Here is a 22,397-nt window from a genome sequence, read left to right as displayed (position 1 = left end):
AAGATAGATCCGAGAATTTTTTAAATGGTGAAAAGCCCGGAACAGTGGAGGTCCAAAGAGATCTAGGGGTCCCTGCACACAGATCACTAAAACATAATAGTCAGGTACAAAAAATAATCAAAAAGGCTAATGGAATGTTAGCCTTTATAACTAGAGGGGTAGAATATAACAAAGAGGAAGTTTTGCTACAGCTATACAAAGCCTTGGTTAGACCACACCTGGAGTACTGTGTACAGTTCTGGGCACTGCACCTTGGGATATATTGGCCTTGGAAGGAATGCAGCGCAGATTCACCAGAATGTTACCAGGGCTCCAAGGCTTAGATTATGAGGACCAATTACACAAACTAAGCTTGTACCCTGGAATATAAGAGGTTACGTGGTGATTTGATTGAGGTTTTCAGAACTTTGAAAGGAATTGATAGGGTAGATAGAGAGAAACGTTTTCCGCTGGTGGGGGAGTCTAGGACAAGGGGACATAACCTTAAAATCAGAGCTAGGCCATTCAGGAGACAATAGAATCATAGAACCATTGAAAAGATACAGCACAGAAGGGGGCCATTCGGCCCATCGTGTCCGCGTCGGCTTGAAGAACAACCAGGTGCCCATTCTAATCCCACCTTCCAGCACCCAGTCCGTAGCCCTGCAGCTTACAGCACTTTAGGTGCAGGTCCAGATACTTTTTAAAAGCGTTGAGAGTCCCTGCCTCTACCACCAATTCGGGCAGCGAATTCCATACACCCACCACCCTCTGGGTAATAAAGTTTTTCCTCGTGTCCCCTCTAATCCTTCCGCCAATCAGCTTAAATCTATGTCCTCTAGTTCTTGAACTCTCCGCTAGGGGAAACAGGTACTTCCTGTCTACTCTATCTGGGCCCCTCATAATTTTGAACTCCTCAATCAAGTCACCCCTCAGCCTCCTCTGCTCCAAGGAAAACAACCCCATCCTATCCAATCTCTCCTCGTAGCCGCAATTTTCAAGCCCTGGCAACATTCTTGTAAATCTTCTCTGCCCTCTCTCCAGAGCAATTATGTCCTTCCTCTAATGTGGTGACCAGAACTGCGCACAATACTCCAGCTGTGACCTTATCAGCCTTTTATACAGTTCCATCATTAATTACATCCCTGCTTTTGTATTCTATACCACGGCTAATAACGGAGAGCATTCTGTTTGCCTTCTTCACAACCTTATCTACCTGTACTGCCACCTTCAGGGACCTGTGCACATGCACTCCAAGGTCTCTCACTTCCTCTACCCCTCTCAATATATTCCCGTTTACCGCGTATTCCCTTTTACTGTTTGCCTTCCCTAAGTGCATTACCTCACACTTCTCTGGGTTGAACTCCATTTGCCACTTTTCAGCCCACTCCACCAACCCATTGATATCTTCTTGGAGTCTACAGCTATCCTCTTCACTATCAACTACACGGCCAATTTTTGTGTCATCTGCAAATTTGCCAATCATGCCCCCTACATTCAAGTCCAAATCATTAATATATACCACAAACAACAAGGGACCCAACACTGAGCCCTGTGGCACACCACTGGAAATGGATTTCCATTCTCAAAGATATCCATCGACTTTTACCCTTTGTTTCCTGTTACTGAGCCAATTTTGGATCCAATTCGCCACATTTCCCTGTATCCCATGGGCTTTTACCTTTCTGACCAGTCTGCCATGTGGTACCTTGTCAAATGCCTTACTAAAATCCATGTAGACAACATCACTACCCTCATCAATCCTCCTTGTCACTTCCTCAAAGAATTTAATCAGATTTGTAAGGCATGACTTTCCCTGAACAAATCCATGCTGACTATCCTTGATTAAACCACGCCTTTCCAAGTGACAGTTTATCCTATCTCTCAGTATTGATTTTAATAGTTTGCCCACCACCGAGGTAAGACTGACCGGCCTATAATTGTTCGGCCTTTCCCTCGTAGGCGGAAACACTTATTCACGCAAAGGGTGGTAGAAGTGTGGAACTGTCTCCCACAAAAAGCAGTAGATACTAGCTCAATTCATAATTTTAAATCTGAGATCAGTAGATTTTTGCCGGCCAAGGATATTAAGGGATATGGAGTCAAGGTGGGTGGATGGAGTTAGGATACAGATCAGCCATGATCTCAATGAATGGTGGAACAGGTTTGAGAGGCTGAATGGCCTCCTCCTGTTCCTATGTTCCTAAAGTTACCCACACTGGTTTATGGTGAAATTTAACACCTTAATAGTTAGTCTACTGCCCTGTAATCACTGCCAGGTACCCATTATTCTGTTACGTACACAGAAAAAGACAATTCAGATCAGTTCTCAAAAATGTTCCTACATGAAGAAATGTCCAGTTTCAGTCTGTAAAGCAGAACTATTTTAGAAACTGGAAGTGAAAGAAGCTGTGCAACTGACCATATCTGTTTACAGATGTTTCAAAACTGTTCTGGGGGTCAGGCAGAAAACCTTATTTTGACTTGCTTGTTACCATCAATTGGAAATCCTTCAGTTGGATTTCATGCAACACACAAACATTCTGACTAAATACAAACCCTAATGTTGCTGCTGAAACCCTCGTCCATGCCTTTGTTACCTCTAGACTTGACTATTCCATTGCTCTCCTGGCCGGCCTCCTATCTTCCACCCTTCATAAACTTGAGCTCATGCAAAACTCTACTGCCCATATCCTAACTTGCATCAAGTCCCATTCACTCATCATCCCTGTGCTTGCTGATCTACATTGGCTCCCGGTCCGGCAATGTCTTGATTTTAAAACTCTTACCCTTGTGTTCAAATCCCTCTCTGACTTCGACCCTCCCTATCACTGTAACCTCCTCCAGCCCTACAACCCTCCGAGATCTCTGCACTCCTCCAATTCTGGCCTCTTGCGCATCCCCGATTTTAATCACTCCACCATTGGTGGCTGTGCCTTCAGCTGCCTAGGCCCTAAGCTCTGGAATTCCCTCCCTAAACCTCTCTCTCCTCCTTTAAGATGCTCCTTAAAACCTACCTCTTTTTGGTCACCAGTCCCAATATCTCCTTATGTGGCTCGGTACCAAATTTTGTTTGATAATCGCTCCTGTGAAGCGCCTTGAGACGTTTTACTACGTTAATGGTGCTATATAAATGCAAGTTGTTGCTTTTGTTATTGTTGTGGTCTACAGCTCATTCACTGGTCACTTTACCCACAATTTTCTTTCACCAACATAAATGGAATTGCTTTCTCTTATGGGAGACATCACCTTGCAAAGGCAAGGTGTTTCAAGATAAAATCAACATAAAATAAATATTCTTACTACATTCTAGGTCACCTGACATCGTTTTTAAGTGATGTGAGAAAGCCTGAATTATTACCTCCTTGACTTTAACGTTCAAATGTTATCGTTGATCCTGGGTCAGATTGGTTCATTGATTTTAAAAATAAATGTTCCCTGTAACCTAAAGAACTGGTTTACCGCTTTGTGAAAACATTGAACCAATTAACTAAAAAGTATATTAAACAAAAATTAAAAAACGGCAGATGCTGAAAATCTGAAAGAAAAGAAGAAAATGCTGAAAACACTCAGTATCTGTGAAGAGAACAGATGAGTTAACATTTCATATTTGGATTCTTTGTCAGAACAGAACTAACAAACCTATTTAACGTGTACATTCAAAACACTTTTCTAGCTCACTAGACAAGCTTGTATATTTGTTCTTGGCGAGATCTGTCTTCTATATTGATGGGAATTTCTGCACGTTTTTCCTATTATAAATTTACCTATGATTACATTTTGTTTGAGAACTGACATCACTTAAAGTTCCCAGGGCTGCTGTTTTTGACATATAGGTGGTTAAAAAGCAGGAACATGAAGTCAAAAAGACTTTGTTTGAAACCTATTGATCCAAACAGAAGCATGTGCTGGAGGTCAAATGGAGGCTGAATTGGCAAAGGAGTAACTGGAACTTCTGTTTATCAATTTGACAACCATTTGAGTTAAATCAGAAATCATGTTCATTAAGAGTTATTAAAAGCAATCTGAACAGTCTTTTAGAATCATAGAAATTCATGTCTGTGCTGGCTGAAAAAGAGCTATCTAGCCTAATCCCACTTTCCATCTCTTGGTCCGTAGCCCTGTAGGTTACGGCACTTCAAGTGCACATTCAAGTACCCTTTCAATGTGATGAGGGTTTCTGCCTCTACCACCCTTTCAGGCAGTGAGTTCCAGACCCCCATCACCCTCTGGGTGAAAAAATTTCTCCTCAACTCCCCTCTAATCCTTCTACCAACCACTTTAAATCTATGTTCCCTGGTTATTGACCTCTCCGCTAAGGGAAATAGGTCCTTCCTAGCCACTCTATCTAGGCCCCTCATAATTTTATACACCTCAATTAAATCTCCCCTCAGCCTCCTTTGTTCCAAAGAAAACAACTCCAGTCTATCTAACCTTTCCTCATAGCTAAAATTCTCCAGTCCTGGCAACATCCTCGTAAATCTCCTCTGCACCCTCTCGAGTGCAATCACATCTTTCCTCTGATATGGTGACCAGAACTGTACGCAGTACTCTAGCTGTGGCCTCTGGGGTTCAAAACCCTGTTAACAAAAGATATTTGAAGGAACAGGGTTAACTGTGTCCCTTTTAAACAAAGACATTTGGCAACCTGTAAACACAGCAATGCGGTGAACTGTGTTCTGGCAAATGCTGTTTTTCCCTCACTGAGGCTGATAGCATTGGAGAAGTCTGAGTTTCGAGATCGAAGACATTGTACAGCTGACTGGTATCTAAATTATTAAATACATGAGCTAGGCAGCTAAAATTGAGCTGATCCCGCCCCTTTCCCTGTGATTGACGGATAAGGTGCCCCATCCCCTGTGAGAGATGTTGCGAATGTCCAGCCCCTTTCCCTATGATTGACGCGCGGTCTGCCCCGCCCCCTCCGATGACGACAGAAGGGTCCCGCCCCTCGCCAGTGATTGACGGGCGGGGCTCGAGCGCTCCTCCCTCTCCCGGCGGGACCGGCCGCTGGAGTTTGCCGGAGTGACGGGAGGCGTCGAGTGCGAGAGCGGCAGGTTCGCCTGGAGTTGCCGCGGGAGAAGGGAGCTTTACAGACTGACAGACTGAGTGGCACCAGCGGTGGCCATGGCCGGGTCACGGCCTCCCAGCGACTCCTTCCTCGTCACCGGCTTCTTGCTCTGGTCGCTGGCGGCGGCGCTCTGCAGCTTGCCGGGGAAGGTGAGTGTGAGCTGGGGCTGCGTCCTGAGGTAAATCCGCAGGCTGAGGCTCGACAGCCCCACAACATCAAGGCCCGAAGGGAAAGGGCCGGTACCCGGGGTGGTGGTGGGGGGAGGAGAGTTGAGGGGTGAGGCCTGTGGGGTTAGAAGCGCCGAGTAACCGCCGCCGGGGACTGACAGGCCTTCATCGGGCCCCGAGGTGCAGTTGAGGCCGGGCCGGGCCGGGCCGCAGCCCCGACATAAACTTTTATGTTGTGATTAAACCTCAATGAAAAGCTGGCGACGCTGGAACCAGCCGGGGCCCCGCTCTCCTGTTTATATCCCCGGGACTAGGTCGCCCATCTCCAGTCAGATTGAGCAATCCTTTCCCGGGACACCCACGTGTGGTCAGCTCCAGACGCCAACTACCCAGCTGGAATGTAACGGAAGATTAAACCCTTGCCTTTATTTATTTAAATGCAACCCCTGGCCTCCATCGGGTAACAATTCCAAAATAATCAGAGTCGGAAGAATTTATTTAATGGGCAACTGATCGGGTAATTCGCTTTAATTTGACAGGTTGATGTGATGGATTGTGTCTGTACTTGGGAAAAGTGTAAAATTCTTAACATGGCAGAGATGAGAGCTGTTTAACCCATGGAAGCTCTAACATTAAATCTTCCATCTAATTCTGCTTTTTTAAATTTGTTTTTGTAATGTGCGTAACACTGGCAGCGCCCCATTTATTGCCCACCCCTAGTTTCCCTGAGTAGGCGGTGGTGGATCTTCTCCTTGGTGCTGGTGCTTGCACAGTGATGTTAGGTATGGAATTGCAGGATATTGACCCAGGAACAGTGCATGAATGACAATATATGTCTAAGTCAGGATGGTCCGTGACTTGGCTGGGGAACTTGGAGGTGATGGTGTTCCCACGACATTCCTGCTCTTGTCCTAATCGATGGTAGAGGTCATAGGGGAGGGAGATGCTGCGGAAGTAACTTTGGTGAATACATCTTGTAGATCGTACATACTGCAGCCACAGTGCACCAGAGATGGAGGGGTGAATATCGAGTCCAGTGCCAGGAGCCACTGGAGAAATGAACTGCTGTGTCCTGGATCTTGTCGAGCTTCTTGAGTGTGTTGCAGCTGCACACACTACCATCTTCGCTCAATCAGAAGCAAAATACTGCAGAAGCTGGAAATCTGAAATAAAAACAGAAAATATGGAAATACTCAGCAAGTCAGGCAGCACCTGTGGAGAAGGAAACAGTTAACGTTTCAGGTCGACGACCCTTCGTCAGCACCATCTCCGCTCATATACTTGTGAATGCATTGAGCCAGCTCATTGTGTCAGCCTGCTTATGGCTTGGTGCAAAAGTTATGGTGCAACTATGCTGATGCATTGAACCAGTCCACTGTTTGATTTGCTTACATTGGCCGTGTGCTGTGCAGAAAATGTCCTCGTACCAGCAGACCATAAGAGATAGGAGCAGGAGTAGGCCATTCGGCCCCCTCGAAATTTGTCTAACTCAGCCTCGAATGTATTCAATGACTCAGACTCCACAGCTTTTTGGGGTAAGAATTCCAAAGATTCACAACCTTCTGGGAGAAGAAACTCCTCCTCATTTCCATCTTAAACGGGCAACCCCTTATTCTGGGATTATGCCACCTAGTTTTAGATTTCTCCCATGAGAGATAACATCCTCTCAGCGTCTTACCTATCGAGCCCCCTCAGAATCTTGTATGTTTCAATAAGATCTCCTCTCATCTAAACTCCAATGAATGTAGACCCAACCTGTTCAATCTTTCCTCATAAGACAACCCTTCCATACCTGGAATTAACCTAGTGAACCTTCTCCAAACTGCCTCCAAAGCAAGTATGTCCTTCCTTAAATAAGGGCACTAGAACTGTACGCAGTACTCCAGCTGTGGTCTCACCAACACCCTGTACAGTTGTAGCATGACTTCCCTGCTTTTATACTCCATCCCCCTAGAAATAAAGGCCAATATTCCGTTTGCCTTCCGGATTACCTGCTGCACCTGTATGTTGACTTTTTGTGTTTCATGTACGAGGACACTCGGATCCCTCTGTACCGCAGCATTTTGTAGTATTTCTCCATTCAAATAATATTTTGCTTTTTTATTTTTCCTCCCAAAGTGGATGACTTCACATTTTCCCACATTATATTCCATCTGCCAAATTTTTGCCCATTCACTTAATCCGTCAATATCCCTTTGCAGACACTGTGTCCTCAAGCAAAGAACTGTGTGCATAGGCAACAGCAGATTTTTGATTTTTAATGTGTTAAAGTATTGATAGAATTGCTCCAACAACTAAAGTTGTGGTAGGTTTAAAAGAACTATATCCTTCCACTTGTACTTGGTGGTTGACTAGTGATTCTGTCAACACCAATCTGTCAGCTAACATCTTTTAAACCTGTTCTCCTGCAGTGCTCTAACTTATTGGGACTCAGTGTAGTGTAGCCATATCACGTGTAACCTGGCCATGTTTCTCAGACAGTGGGTTGAACAGTGGCACATCTGTCACTCCTGCTGATCCAGAGGATCAATTCCCTGATTTAGATTTTTTTTAAATACGATTTTTTAAAAAAAATGTAAAAGTATGTTAAATTTTCATTAAACTGGTGCAAACCCTGGTGGCTGAACAGAATAAGTAGCTGAGCCCTACAGAGCAGGAAGTTCAATTCCAATCTGAGATGTGTTACTTGATTTCACCGGGGATATTCTGGGTGAGATTAGGATAGAGAAGGGAAAATAAACTCTTCAGTAAATCCTGCTGGGAAGTGTGTGGGAACATTAGCTGTGATTACCCCCCCCCCATTGTTGAATAACCCGTCGCCATTTATGCCACACATGAAGAGCGATCACTTGGTTGAGATAATGGAGAGACCTGGCATTCATGGAACTGTACCCCAACGAAAAATCAACACCTTCAGGAGAGGAGATAGAGAGTAGAGAAATTTGGCAGAAAGACAGGGAATTCATTTGAAGAGGAGCAGTTTTATGTTTTAATCCTTCAAGCTGTTTGCTAACATACATAATGTTCTGTGCACATTACATTTCATTCTTACAGGGTGAGAAGGATTATCTTTTTGTTTCCAAATCCACTTCTGAGAACGCAGAGAAGTCAAAAGCATGGGAAGCTGTTCCTGTTTAACTGGTTGTCAGGAGGTGTGTGAGAATGGTCTTTGGTAGCCTGGCCTTCAGTTTTCCTCCCTCTTTGGAAGTGCTTGTTCTTTGCTTTGTGCCTCATCCTGACTGCACAACTAAGATACAGCACTTGCCTTGTTATGCATTCAGGATTAGAGCCTCTGTCCTTAGATTCGTGTCTCAGCTCATTGAAGCACCAATGACCTGTGTCATCTAGACACTCACAGAGCCTTCATTGCTTAATTTTTAATTTGCTGATTGTGCCACTGGTCCATTCGTTAGGCCTCAGAAGATTAGGCAGCATCAACTAGTGCACATTGGAAATGGAAAGAATCTCTATTCAACAATTAGTCCTTGATGTGGTTTTAAGTGTTCAGTGCTAGATAAGTAGTGGTCTGTAACTCTTCCGTACTGAGTGCTGTTGTGGGGTAGTCGTGTAGTCTACTAGTCTGTTCTGTGTGGTCAAATCAGATTATTTTAGTATCCAACCCCATATACTGCAATGAGCTAAACAGCTTCACTAACTTTTAAAGTTAAAGCTCTTTGAGGCTTAGACAGAAACTGCTGTTTCCTTCATGTTGATCCCTTGTGTCAGTCCTAATAGTAACTACAAAGTAATGAAAAATGAGCTCTCAAAACAGATTGAAAATGCAACATTTTCAGAAATAAAATTTACCTGTTGTCAGTAATTCTGTTGCATCAGATTCATACTTCAAAGGAAGTCTCTGGTACCACTTGAATTGGTACATTGGGCACACTCAGTCCTGCTAGAGACAGAAAAGGTACAGTACCCTGATTATATGTAAACAATAAAGTTGATGTCCGAGAAGCGTACACCTGACCAAGCATAACATTCCCCAGTAGTGAGTGCTCGCTACCCCCCAGAGTATAGGATTCCTGAACCAAGCTTAGCAATCTAATGCAAAACCCTGGACTAAGCATAAAGTGTTCCCTCAGTTATCTTATTTTGTTAAGCTTAGTAGTTAATCCATTGCCAAGTGCCACCAAGAGCTTGCAAGAAGTCTAATTGTTCTCATTAAGTGCTTGGTGCAAACATGACATTTCTTGGCACATTCATACGTTTTATCAGGATTGAGTTTTGTGTACACTTGAGAAGCAGAATGTAAAGTGTGATATTTACACGGCACAGTTTCTGGGGGTGGGAGTTGCTTCTCAAAACAAAATATCAGCAGTATGTTTTGGGCTAATTTGTTTTGTGTGTATGCTTTTTGGTGAGAGTATATTCCCTTCTAATTTCTCCCCTTTTTTGTTGTTTTCCCTGAGCCATGCACCTAATGCTCTGTCAATGTTGCTCTTCAGTAGCTGTGAAGTATGAAAGTGGCCTGGCAGTGACCATCCCACATATTTTACTGTGCCTCTGAGGAGCTGGCTGGACTTCACTTGGTACCCCTGTCCCCCAAAGCTGCACAGTTGAGATTGGGAGCCAGCTTGTTATGGGATCATACCTGCATCCTACCTCTTGCTGAGGCAACATGAAGGAGTTCCAATGTGCCTCCCGTGCTGCCCAACTCGTTTTCCATTGCTCGGAGTGGACTGTGTTATCTGGTCGCCATGCACTTGCTAAAGCTGCACATTATAGGACAGCAGGGATTTTCTCACACTTTTTGTCAGCGCAAGGCCAAACATGTCTTGCTCCCTGAATGATGCTGTACTTGTGAACACAAACACAACTTTTCCTTCAATTTCCCCCCCACCCCTCTTCCTGACGGTGTTAACCTCGTGCTCCTACGAACAGTCAGCCCTCGGGAAAACTGGCCATTCATTGTATGACTTGAAACAATACGTCAGCTGCAGGGTTTCACAGTTACGTCTGATCTTACAGTTACGTCTGATCTTGCACTCAGCTGATCTTTGCAGCCAGGATTCATTAAATAATCAGGAATGGGAACCTTTGCTGACTTATATTTTTACATTCTTTTTTTCTTTCCAAATCTTTAGGGATGCTGAGGCCAGTTGTACAGAAGAGAGAACTAATTGTTACAGATCAGGACAGTAATCTGTATAGCTCAGTACCACACCCAGTTACCCCCGGCCCAAATGTAGTACTACTTGTACAAAATTAAGTCACAAATGGAATGGTTGCCTTCTACTGTTTATTACACATAATGAGCATCCAGATTTAATTTGGACGTGGATTCAGAAAATGACTTAGTTGTTAGCTTTTCAAACCTAATGTTAAGACCTTTTTGACAAGAAAAAAAGGCTTGTATTTATACAGTGCCTTATTTCTCAAAAATGTCTCAAAATGCTTTGTATACAATTACTTTAAAGTGCATTGATTGTTACTAAGTAGGCAGGCCACATTGCAAGATTCCACAAAGTGGAATGAGATTAATGGTTTAATCTGTGTTTGGTTGAATGTGGATTGTTAGCCTTGACACCTGAAGAACTCGCTGCTCTTTGAAAAGTGCCACAGGATCTTTATTGTCCACTTGAGCTAGGCTGAAGGGGCCTCCGTTTAAAGTCTTGAGGGTGCCTCTGAATTGAGGCAGCTCTTCAGCATTGTACAAAATTGTCAGCCTCAATTTTGTGCTGGAATGGGACTTGAACTCACAACTTTCTGACTCAAACAAGGGTGCTACCAACTGAGCTAAGCTGGCAAGACTAACTGAAGTTAATAAAGACTTAGCGAGTTGTTTGTTTATGGAGGTCTGAGGGGATCATTTAAAAGTAGGCTACAAGCAGGCGTACTGATGTATGTCAGTCAATTTCTGTGCAGTCAACTGTTCATCCTGTCCTTTGCTTTTCTGTAATTATTGTATTTATGAAATTCCTATTTTGAAGTAATTTGAAATAATCTCTGAGGCTGTGGTTTGCCTTTGAATGGATTATGTATTTATCCTCTTACACAGCTTGAGGAGGCGCAGGTGGCTTTTAAATGGGAGATGTTGGCTGATTTCTAGTTATTCCATTTTGGTTTCAGACAGATCTTGGGTGATCACATGTAGCAGGTGACAGTGATGTGATGAGAGACTTCACATGTACAAGTGAACCCTGTATTTTGCTGTGCCCTTATGCTTTAAAACGAGCCATTGAAGGAACTGTGGGTTTATTCTGCTGATTGCCTTGTAGTGTAACTTCCTGGACCCAAATTGATTTTGGTACAGTGCAGTTATTGATTTTTTTTTTTTGCTTTTCCTTTCTGGGAATTGAGCAGGGGCAGTTAAACTTTGCTGATCCCAGTCCTGCTAGGGGTGGTTGAAGATTACGATTTGCTTTGTGAATTTCATCTGGTGGAATAAATGATCCCTTGTTTGGCTGTTGGTGTTGCATCTGGAATAGGATCTTGGTGTAATTACACTGGTAAATTCAACATTCAATATTAGATCAGATAGGTAGGTTGAAGGGATATGGGAAGAGTGTGGATAGTGGTGTCAGCTGTGACTCAGAGGTAGTGCACTCGCCTCTGAGTCAGAAGATCGTGGGTTCAAGCCCCACTTCAGAGATTTGAGTACAAAATCTAGGCTGACACTTCATTGCAGTATTGAGTGAGTCCTGTATTGTCGGAGGCGCCGTCTTTTGGATGAATCGTTAAACCGAGTCCATGTCTGCCCTCTCAGGTGGAGGTAAAAGATCCCACAGCACCATTCGAAAAAGAGCAGAGGAGTTCTCCCCAGTGTCCTGCCCGATATTTATCCGCCAATCAACATCACTAAAACAGATTATCTGGTCATTATCACATTGCTATTTGTGGGACATTGCTGTGCACAATTTGGCTGCCGCGTTTCCTACATTACAACCGTGACTATAGGTCACAAAGTACTTAATTGGCTGTAAAGCGCTTTGGGGCGTCCTGAGGTTGTGAAAGGCGCTGTATAATTGGAACTTCTTTCTATTAGAATTATTTGCTTGCATTGAGGGTAAATGCTGATACAGACTGATTGGGCTGAATGGCCTTCTGTGTTGTAACTTCTACGTATGTATTTCTGTAACGATCACTGCCATGATTCGTACTGATGCACAAAAGTAAAATCTGTGTGAATATTGTCCCTCTTTCGGGTACCTATTCCTTCTACTGAAATACTTAGAATACCCCTTTATGAAGCTCTGCTTTCTGGTAGCAGTTTCAATACAATTGTCCCATTTAGGCTGAATCTCAAATGATGCTGACTGAATGTCCCAAATGTTTATTTTAGTTTGCAGGTCAGTCCGGCACACTTCACTCTGACCTCTTTTTAATTTAAAAGGTAGTCTTTGAGAAACATTTTGAATGCCCACCTAATGCTGTTGCTAAGGCAGCAATTTTGGTACACATCCATGTCGAGAAACTAGACCTGTTTAGAATACAGAACTCTTCTGTTGATGACCATCTATCTCAATGGGCACCAAATGGAATTTTAAAAAAGCATTGTAGGTCAGATTGAAGTCTATCCTTTTCAAAAGAGCAAACTATTCATAATGTGAGAAAAGGAATGTTTGAGGTACCTTTTAAGTTATTTTTTCACTTTCCTTTGTGATCCACCTTCATCTGAGATATACAAGTTGACAGGCAACTTGCATCTAGGACTCTGCCAATATCGGTCTGTATGCTGCTACCAGGAGATGCCTGAGGCAACTGGGCTGAGTTGTGCTTTTACTCCTCTCACTTCTTCCTTGCCTCCCCAGATGGCCGAGATTGGGAATTCACTATATAGGGATTGCAGAAGCAAACCCTTGTTCTATGCAAATTATCTGATCATTTATCTCATTGCTGTTTGTGGGACCTTGCTGTGTGCACATTGGCTGCTGCGTTTCCTACATAAGTGACTGCACTTCAGAAGCACTTCATTGGCTATGATGCACTTTGCTACATAAATACAAGTTCTTTTTTTCTCTTTTCTTTCAGTGGTATGTATCAGAAGTCCAACACACTGTTACTGATAATCCAGAAGGCAAATGGAATATTGGTCTTTATTTCTAGGGGGTTGGAGTATAAAAGCAGGGAAGTCAAGCCACATCTGTACAGGGTGTTGGTGAGACCACACCTGGAGTACTGCGTACAGTTCTAGTGCCCTTATTTAAGGAAGGATATACTTGCATTGGAGGCAGTTCAGAGAAGGCTCACTAGGTTGATTCCGGGTATGGACGGGTTGTCCGATGAGGAAAGATTGAACAGGTTGGGTCTATACTCATTGGAGTTTAGAAGAGTGAGAGGAGATCTTATTGAAACATACAAGATTCTGAGGGGACTCAATAGGGTAGATGCTGAGAGGATGTTACCCCTCATGGGGGAATCTAAAACTGTGGGGCATAGTCTCAGAATAAGGGGTTGCCCGTTTAAGATGGAAATGAGGAGGAATTTTTTCTCCCAGAGGGTCGTGAATCTTTGGAATTCTTTACCCCAAAAAGCTGTGGCGGCTGAGTCATTCAATACGTTCAAGGCTGAGTTGGACAAATTTTTGATCAGCAAGGGAGTCAAAGGATATGGGGAAAAGGCGGGAAAGTGGAGTTGAGGTAAAAATCAGATCAGCCATGATCTCATTAAATGGCGGAGCAGGCTCGGGGGGGCCGAATGGCCTACTCCTGCTACTATCTCTTATGGTCTGCTAGTGCAAGGACATCTCTTATGGCCTTACTCTGAAGCCACAAATGTCTTTATCTCCTTGTTTCTTTCATTTGTTGTTTCTCATAGCTAGACGTTTACCACTTGGTTTGAAAGTTTCTTGTGTAATGGTTTTGTAGTTTAATTCTACAATGGGGTGGGATGGGGAAAATCGCATCTAATTTTCAATAGTGAAAGTTTAATTAAATGTGGTGCCAAAAATCACTTATTACTTAAACTGCAAGGAGGAAGAGATTGCATGAATGCTCTGAACTTGGTGTCCAACTAAATGTCCAATTCTGTTAATTAACAACAACTTGCATTTATTTAGTGCCTTTAACTTAGTAAAATGTCCCAAGGCAGTTCACGAGTGATTTTTAAACAAAATTTGACACTGAGCTGCATATAAAGAGATATTAGGGCAGGTGACCAAAAGCTTGGTCAAAGAGTTAGGTTTTAAGGAGTGCCTTAAAGGGAGAGAGAGAGAGGCAGAGAGGTTTAGGGAGGGAATTCCAGAGCTTATGGCTCTAAGAAACAGGCTGAACTGTATCATTACTTTAGCTCTTTTGTGCAATTAGCTTGGGGCCATCATTTAAATTAGGAGTTTTTGTCACATGTACATTGAATTTGCATTATTAAAACTGCACCTTAGTTGTTCTGCGGTTGATGTTTAGAAAACTGGTCTGTACCCACCTGTTCCAGTTAATGAAAGAAAGAAGGGAGAACTTGTATTTATCTAGCACCTTTCACAACCTCAGGACGGTACACAGCGCTTTAAAGCGTTGAAGTACTTTTTGAAGTGTAGTCACTGTTTTAATGTAGGAAACGTGGCAGTTAATTTGCGCACAGCAAGGTCAAAGGATTAGCTCTTGGATGAACAGAGCTACCAGTCTGCTCAATCATGGGGAACTTGACCTAAAAGATTGGCAGCACTATATTTGGAAGCCAAATCAGGGCAGATAAATATTTCTAATGGATGGCTGACAAAGGTAAGTTTTGTTTTACTTCCACTACACCTTCAGTAGTGCATTTAACTTTGTGAAATCTCTCAAGTGTGCTTTACAGGGAGGGGGAATTTAGATACCAAGAAAGTAGTTGGAGATGACCCAGGATGAGGCCAAAGAGGTTTTCATGGTCGGCAGAGATGAGCAAGGAGAAGAATTTGGGGAGAAAATTCGAGAGACCAAGGCAATGATGGTTAAAAGCTGTGGAACTGATGTTGGAGCAAGTAGAATCATAGAAAATTTACGGCACAGAAGGAGGCCACTCGGCCCATCCTGTCCACGCCGGCTGAGAAACGAGCCACCCAGCCTAATCCCACTTTCCCGCATTTGGTTCGTAGCCCTGCGGGTCACGGCTCTTCAGGTGCACATCCAGGTATTTTTTTTAAATGAGTTGAGGGTTTCTGCCTCTACCACCCTCTCAGGCAGTGAGTTCCAGTCCCCCATCACCCAAAATTTTTTTCTCATTTCCACTCTAATCCTTCTACCAATCACTTTAAATTTATGCCTCTTGGTTAATCACCACTCCACTAAGAGAAATAGATCCTTCCTATCCACTCTATTTAGGCCCCTCATAATTTTGTACACCTCAATCAAATCACCCCTCGGCCTCCTCTGTTCCAAGGAAAACAACCCCAGCCCATCCAATCTGTCGTCATAACTAAAATTCTCCAGTCCTGGCAACATCCTCGTAAATCTCCTCTAGTGCAATTACATCCTTCCTGTAAGGTGGTGACCAGCGCTGTGCACAGTACTCAAGCTGTGGCCTAACTCGTGTTTTATACAGTTCCAGCATGACATCCCTGCTTTTATACTCTATGCCTCGGCTAATAAAGGAAAGCATTCCATATGCCTTCTTAACCACCTTATCTACCTGTCCTGCTACCTTCAGGGATCTGTGGACATGTACTCCAAGGTCCCTCTCTTCCTCGACACCTCTCAGTACCATCCCATTTATTTTATTTTTTTTATTTGTTCATGGGATATGGGTGTTGCTGGCGAGGCCAGCATTATTGCCCATCCCTAATTGCCCTTGAGAAGGTGGTGGTGAGCCGCCGCCTTGAACCGCTGCAGTCCGTGTGGTAAAGGTTCTCCCACAGTGCTGTTAGATAGGGAGTTCCAGGATTTTGACCCAGCGACGATGAAGGAACGGCGATATATTTCCAAGTCGGGATGGTGTGTGACTTGGAGGGGAACGTGCAGGTGGTGTTGTTCCCATGTGCCTGCTGCCCTTGTCCTTCTAGGTGGTAGAGGTCGCAGGTTTGGGAGGTGTTGTTGAAGAATCCTTGGTGAGTTGCTGCAGTGCATCATGTGGATGGTATACACTGCAGCCACAGTGCGCCGGTGGTGAAGGGAGTGAATGTTTAGGGTGGTGGATGGGGTACCAATCAAGCGGGCTGCTTTGTCCTGGATGGTATCGAGCTTCTTGAGTGTTGTTGGAGCTGCAATCATCCAGGCAAGTGGAGAGTATTCTATCACACTCCTGACTTGTGCCTTGTAGATGGTGGAAAGGCTTTGGGAGTCAGGAGGTGAGTCACTCGCTGCAAAATACCCAACCTCTCACCTGCTCTTGTAGCCACAGTATTTATATGGCTGGTCCAGTTAAGTTTCTGGGTCAATGGTGACCGCCAGGATGTTGATGGTGGGGGATTCGGCGATGGTAATGCTGTTGAATGTGAAGGGGAGGTGGTTAGACTCTCTCTTGTTGGAGATGGTCATTGCCTGGCACTTGTCTGGCACGAATGTTACTTTCCAGTTATCAGCCCAAGCCTGGATATTGTCCAGGTCTTGCTGCATGCGGTTATTGGTGAGTAAGTGCCGCTTGATAGGACTGTCGACGACACCTTCCATCACTTTGCTGATGATTGAGAGTAGACTGATGGGGCTCTAATTGGCCGGATTGGATTTGTCCTGCTTTTTGTGGACAGGACATACCTGGGCAATTTTCCACATTGTCGGGTAGATGCCAGTGTTGTAGCTGTACTGGAACGGTTTGGCTAGAGGCATGGCTAGTTCTGGAGCATAAGTCTTCAGCACTACAGCTAGGATGTTGTAGGGGCCCATAGCCTTTGCTGTATCCAGTGCACTCAGCCGTTTCTTGATATTACGTGGAGTGAATCGAATTGGCTGAAGACTGGCTTCTATGATGGTGGGGATATCGGGAGGAGGCCGAGATAGATCATCCACTCGGCACTTCTGGCTGAAGATGGTTGCAAACGCGTCAGCCTTATCTTTTGCACTCACGTGCTGAACTCCGCCATCATTGAGGATGGGGATGTTTACAGAGCCTCCTCCTTCCGTTAGTTGTTTAATTGTTCACCACCATTCACGACTGGATGTGGCAGGACTGCAGAGCTTTGATCTGATCCGTTGGTTGTGGAGTCGCTTAGCTCTATCTGTAACATGTTGCTTCCGCTGTTTAGCATGCATGTAGTCCTGTGTTGTAGCTTCACCAGATTGGCACCTCATTTTTGGGTACGCCTGGTGCTGGTCCTGGCATGCTTTTCTACACTCCTCATTGAACCGGGGTTGATTCCCTGCCTTGTTGGTAATGATGTGGAGATGCCGGTGATGGACTTGGGTGGACAAATGTAAGGAATCTTACAACACCAGGTTATAGTCCAACAGTTTTATTTGAAAATCACAAGCTTTCGTCCTTCGTCAGGTGGAACGAAGGACGAAAGCTCCGAAAGCTTGTGATTTTCAAATAAAACTGTTGGACTATAACCTGGTGTTGTAAGATTCCTTACATTTGTTGGTAATGGTAGAGTAAGGAATATGCCGGGCCATGAGGTTACAGATTGTGCTGGAATACAATTCTGCTGCTGCCCACAGCGCCTCATGGATGCCCAGTTATGAGCTACTAGATCTGCTCTGAATCTATCCCATTTAGCATGGTGATAGTGCCACACAACACGTTGGATGGTGTCCTCAGTCCGAAGATGGGACTTCGTCTTCACGAGGACAGTGCGGTGGTCACTCCTACCAATACTGTCATGGACAGATACATCTGCGACAGGTAGATTGGTGAGGACGAGGAGGAGTAGGTTTTTCCCTCCTGTTGGTTCGCTCACCACCTGCCGCAGGCCCCGTCTGGCAGCTATGTCCTTCAGGACTCGGTCAGTAGTGGTGCTACCGAACCACTCTTGGTGATGGACATTGAAGTCCCCCACCCAGAGTACATTCTGTGCCCTTGATACCCTCAGTGCTTCCTCCAAGTAGTGCTCAACATGGAGGAGGACTGATTCATCAGCTGAGGGAGGGTGGTAAGTGGTAATCAGCAGGAGGTTTCCTTGCCCATGTTTGACCTGATGCCATGAGATTTCATGGGGTCCGGAGTTAATGTTGAGGACTCCCAGGGCTACTCCCTCCTGACTGTATATCACTGTACCGCCACCTCTGGTGATGGTGATGGAAGAGTCTGGGACGTTGGCTGAAAGGTATGATTCTGTGAGTATGGCTATGTCAGGCTGTTGCTTGACTAGTCTGTGGGACAGCTCTCCCAATTTTGGCTCAAGTCCCCAGATGTTAGTGAGGAGGACTTTGCAGGGTCGACTGGGCTTGGTTTGCCTTTGTCGTGTCTGGTGCCTAGTGGTCCAATGCTGGGTGGTCCGTCCGGTTTTATTCTTATTGTGACTTTTTGTAGCGAGATTTTACAACTGAGTGGCTTGCTAGGCTATTTCAGAGGGCGATTAAGAATCAACCACATTGCTGTGAGTCTGGAGTCACATATAGGCCAGACCGGGTAAGGACGGCAGGTTTCCTTCCCTAAATGACATTAGTGAACCAGATGGGTTTTTACGACAATCCGGTAGTTTCATGGCCACCATTACTGATACGAGCTTTTTTTATTCTAGATTTTTTATTTAATTAATTGAATTTAAATTCACCAGCTGCCGTGGCGAGATTTGAACTCATGACTCTGGATTATTAGTCCAGGCCTCTGGATTACTAGTCCAGTAACATAACCACTATGCTACCGTACCCATTTTTGGTCTCTAATAGGCCCTACTCTTTCCTTAGCTATCCTCTTGTTCTTAATGTATTGATAAAACATCTTTGGGTTTTCTTTGATTTTACCTGCTAATATTTTCATGCCCTCTCTTTGCTTTCCTAATTTCCTTTTTAACTTCACCCCTGCACTTTGTATGCTCCTCAAAGCTTTCCGTAGTATTGAGTTCCCGGTGTCTATGATAGGCTTTCTTTTTCTGCCTTATCTTACCCTGAATGCTGCTTGACATCCAGGGGGCTCTAGATTTGGTAGCCCCTCCCTTTTTCTTTGTGGGAACATGTTTACCCTGAACCCTTTGAATGTCTCCCACTGCTCTGACACTGATTTACCTTCAAGTAGCTGTTTCCAGTTGGAGGGAAGGGATACATAGTAGTCCAGGCTCAGTAGGGTGTGAGCTGGGATGTATTACTGTAGTTATTGTGCACTTTGCATAATGCTTGTGGAATATATATCGTGCATGCACTGGAAGCAATATGTATTTAAAGTTTGAAGCAATTTGCTTAGTCTTCATCCCGGGTGTTTGATAGCACTGGGACCCCAAAGTGTCGTGTGCATATTAACTGTTAGTTGAGGTTGCTGTTGCCTCCCCCCTCCTCTCTCCTGCCTCTTTCTGGGTGTTAGTTTTGGGAATGGGGAATTTCACATATTTAGTGTACATACCCTTTAAACTATCACTTGCTGATGTGTTTCTATGCTAAAACATCTAAGCAAATTCTCAGAGTCCGAATTAATAATGTTCTAATGTAGTTCCTTTGTAACCACTTTTAGGAAAATGCAGAATATCCTTAAGGAGGCTGTTGTGCAAAAGCAACAATGTTTGTAGTTTGAAAGATGACTGCCTCATTAAATGCTGAAAAATTGAAATATTCTAGTTTCACAAAAGAGCTAAAAAAATAAAATAGCAAATTTAATAATGGATCTGTCATGTCTTGCAGAGTCTTGGGTTTTTTTCAATTCTAATGCAGCTTAATTGAGCCTCTGGATGTTTGTAATTAAATGTAGGCAGCTCTGCTTTTAGTGTTCAAATTGTTAACCAATTTGATAAATCAGACTTGAAATCTAAGAAAGTAAGTTCTCTATCTTTAGTCACCCCTTTTCCATCTTTCTGCCCATACATCATAGCGCAATTAAGAGAGTGTGCTGCCACCTTGTTGTAGTTCTCCATAATAGGCTGTAGGAGATGTCCGAGCGGGTCATAGGCTAGTGTGCAATTTTTCTTCTGTCTCCCTCCTCCACTCTCTACTACTTTTTGCCTTTCTAATAAGTTGGCTACGTTCTAAAACATGGCATTGGGGAAGTCAGAGGAACCAACCTACCCACTGCCATTCTGAGACACAGCTGATCCATATGCCGCTCCAGACTTAAAATGAACATTTTTTTAAAAATGTGTGCGGTTAAGAATGTGATTCTGGTTTAAAAAAAATTTTGAGCTGTCAGTGTTCCGAGTGTGTGTTGGCGCATTTATCCCCAATAATTTTCAAGTGATTATAGAGAGAACTTTATGGGTAAAGGAAATATTTGCTGAGTATTCTGGGCGCACACTGAGATGACCATGTCTGTTTGGACACTAAAGCATGATTGATCGCATATCATAAATGGATAGTTAAATATTGTGAATTTTACTGATGTATGTGTGAGGTGGTGTGTGTCAGGTGAGATGTTAAACTGAGGCCCTGCTCTGCTTGTTCAGGTGAGTGTATAAGATCACATTGTACTTTTTCAAAGAGCAGGGAGTTATTCCAATTTTGGCCAATACTTATCCCTCAACAAAACAATTAACTAGCCGTTTATCTCGTTGCTGTTTGTAGGTCCTTGCTGCGCACAAATTGGCTGCCACATTTGCCAACATAAGTGACTACACGTCAAAAAAAAAGTAATTCATTGGCTGTGAAGCACTTTGGGCCGTCCTGAAGACATGAAAGATTCAAATGATCAAACAAGTCTCCCTTTTTATTTTCAAATAAAGACACTTCTCGTTGTTTTGCTTCACTTGCTGCTAACTGCATTAAATGGTCAGAAAAGCATTGGCTAGAGACCTGACCTGCGCTGGTTGGTGTGAAGCCAGCATTACCTTTGTGTCACGTGGATAGTGTTGCTGATGCAATCTGAATTTGGAAGAAACATGTTTAATATGGTTTTGGTGTTAGACATTGTTACCTTGTCCTTGTTTCAATGTTATCTTTCATCTTGTGTTTGTGTTTTTGGAAGAAAATGACTTGGACAAATATAATGCAATATTTTACAGCACCCAGATTAGAAAGCTGGCTCTGATGACAAGGCTGTATTTCAATTGAAAGAGTTTCTTTAATGCTGTAAAATGGCACAGCAAAGCTAGAGTGGATTCTCAAAGTTACAACCTTATTCCTCTTTCATAATGGTAAATGGAAATATAATAAACTTTGCCACTTGAAATGACTCAAGCTGGTGGTCCAACTGCTATGTATTCATGAAAAGGCACAAAATTCAAATGTCATATCTAAACTATGATAGTTGATGCTGCAGAGCAGAAGACCAAGATAGTGATATAGGAGCTAGCTTATGGCATTGTGTAACTAATACTATGATTTCCCCTCAATCTAATAATAAATTATTGGTAAGTAAATGGGTTTTATTCAGTAGTCAACAGAGATGGATAGAATGGCTATTATATGGCTGTTATATGAGAACATAAAGGCACAATCAAAATTTTAGACAACTGTTAATGAAATAGGCTTTGTGTATGGAAGAGGGAAGCTTGAGTTGGACATTGAAGGAGATTTCGGTTGCAAGTCGAGTGACAAATCAGCTTGAGGCCTGTGTCTTGGATTTATAATGGCAAATGGTCTGATTTTGAGTTTGTTCTTGATGAATCAACCCGGCATTGATTACTTGGACTGAGAGTAGTGCAGACGCAATGCCTTAAGCTAGTTCCTATGTCACTATCTTAATCTTTCAGCAATACTGCGTCAACTATCATAATCCAGATATGGCATTTGAATTTTCTACCTTTTCATGGGACCACTTTGAATATGTAGCATTTAAGCCATCAGCTTGAGTTCTGTGAACATTGCTATTGTTCAAAAAAATTCACATTTAATATTTGCATAGATTGAGTTTTCATCTGAAAACCTACTGACTGATACCAACCACAGTGGTCTAACTGGCACATATAAAGACAGGTTCATTGCAGTTCCCCTTTTACTGTAGTAAATATTGTATACTTCTATTTGCAATGGAGTCCTACTGCTCAGTGTATTATACAGGTAACTTTAGTTAAAGGGCGCGTGGTGAGAAATGAGTGAAACATTTAAAATCTACTGTTTGTAAAAGTAAGTAATAACAGCATATTATGTACTGTGTTTGCAGTACTATAGATGGGGTAGAATATGACAAAGGATTCTGCTACAGAAGTAGCTTTGCAATACCATGGTATCCTACATATGCCATTGTGCATTTCCTTGCATCACAAATGTTGTCACATGTTCATATTGACATCGCTGTGCACTATTTTCAAA

The 22,397-nt window shown here is 43.4% G+C and overlaps 1 protein-coding gene across 3 annotated transcripts in view; it reads left to right on the top strand.

Moving 5' to 3' along the window:
- The first annotated feature begins 4,984 nt into the window (after positions 1–4,984).
- LOC137341032 (serine/threonine-protein kinase/endoribonuclease IRE1-like) overlaps positions 4,985–22,397 on the top strand; it is an 85,352-nt gene continuing 67,939 nt past the window's right edge. For all 3 annotated transcript variants that reach the window (XM_068003876.1, XM_068003875.1, XM_068003877.1), the window contains exon 1: positions 4,985–5,199. In XM_068003876.1, coding sequence (XP_067859977.1) covers positions 5,107–5,199 — 93 coding nt within the window. In that variant the 5' untranslated portion in view covers positions 4,985–5,106. The remainder of the gene's footprint in view (positions 5,200–22,397) is intronic.

This window comes from Heptranchias perlo, chromosome 23, assembly GCF_035084215.1.
Source record: "Heptranchias perlo isolate sHepPer1 chromosome 23, sHepPer1.hap1, whole genome shotgun sequence".
NCBI lineage: Eukaryota > Metazoa > Chordata > Chondrichthyes > Hexanchiformes > Hexanchidae > Heptranchias > Heptranchias perlo.
This window is presented reverse-complemented; position numbering and strand designations above follow the sequence as displayed.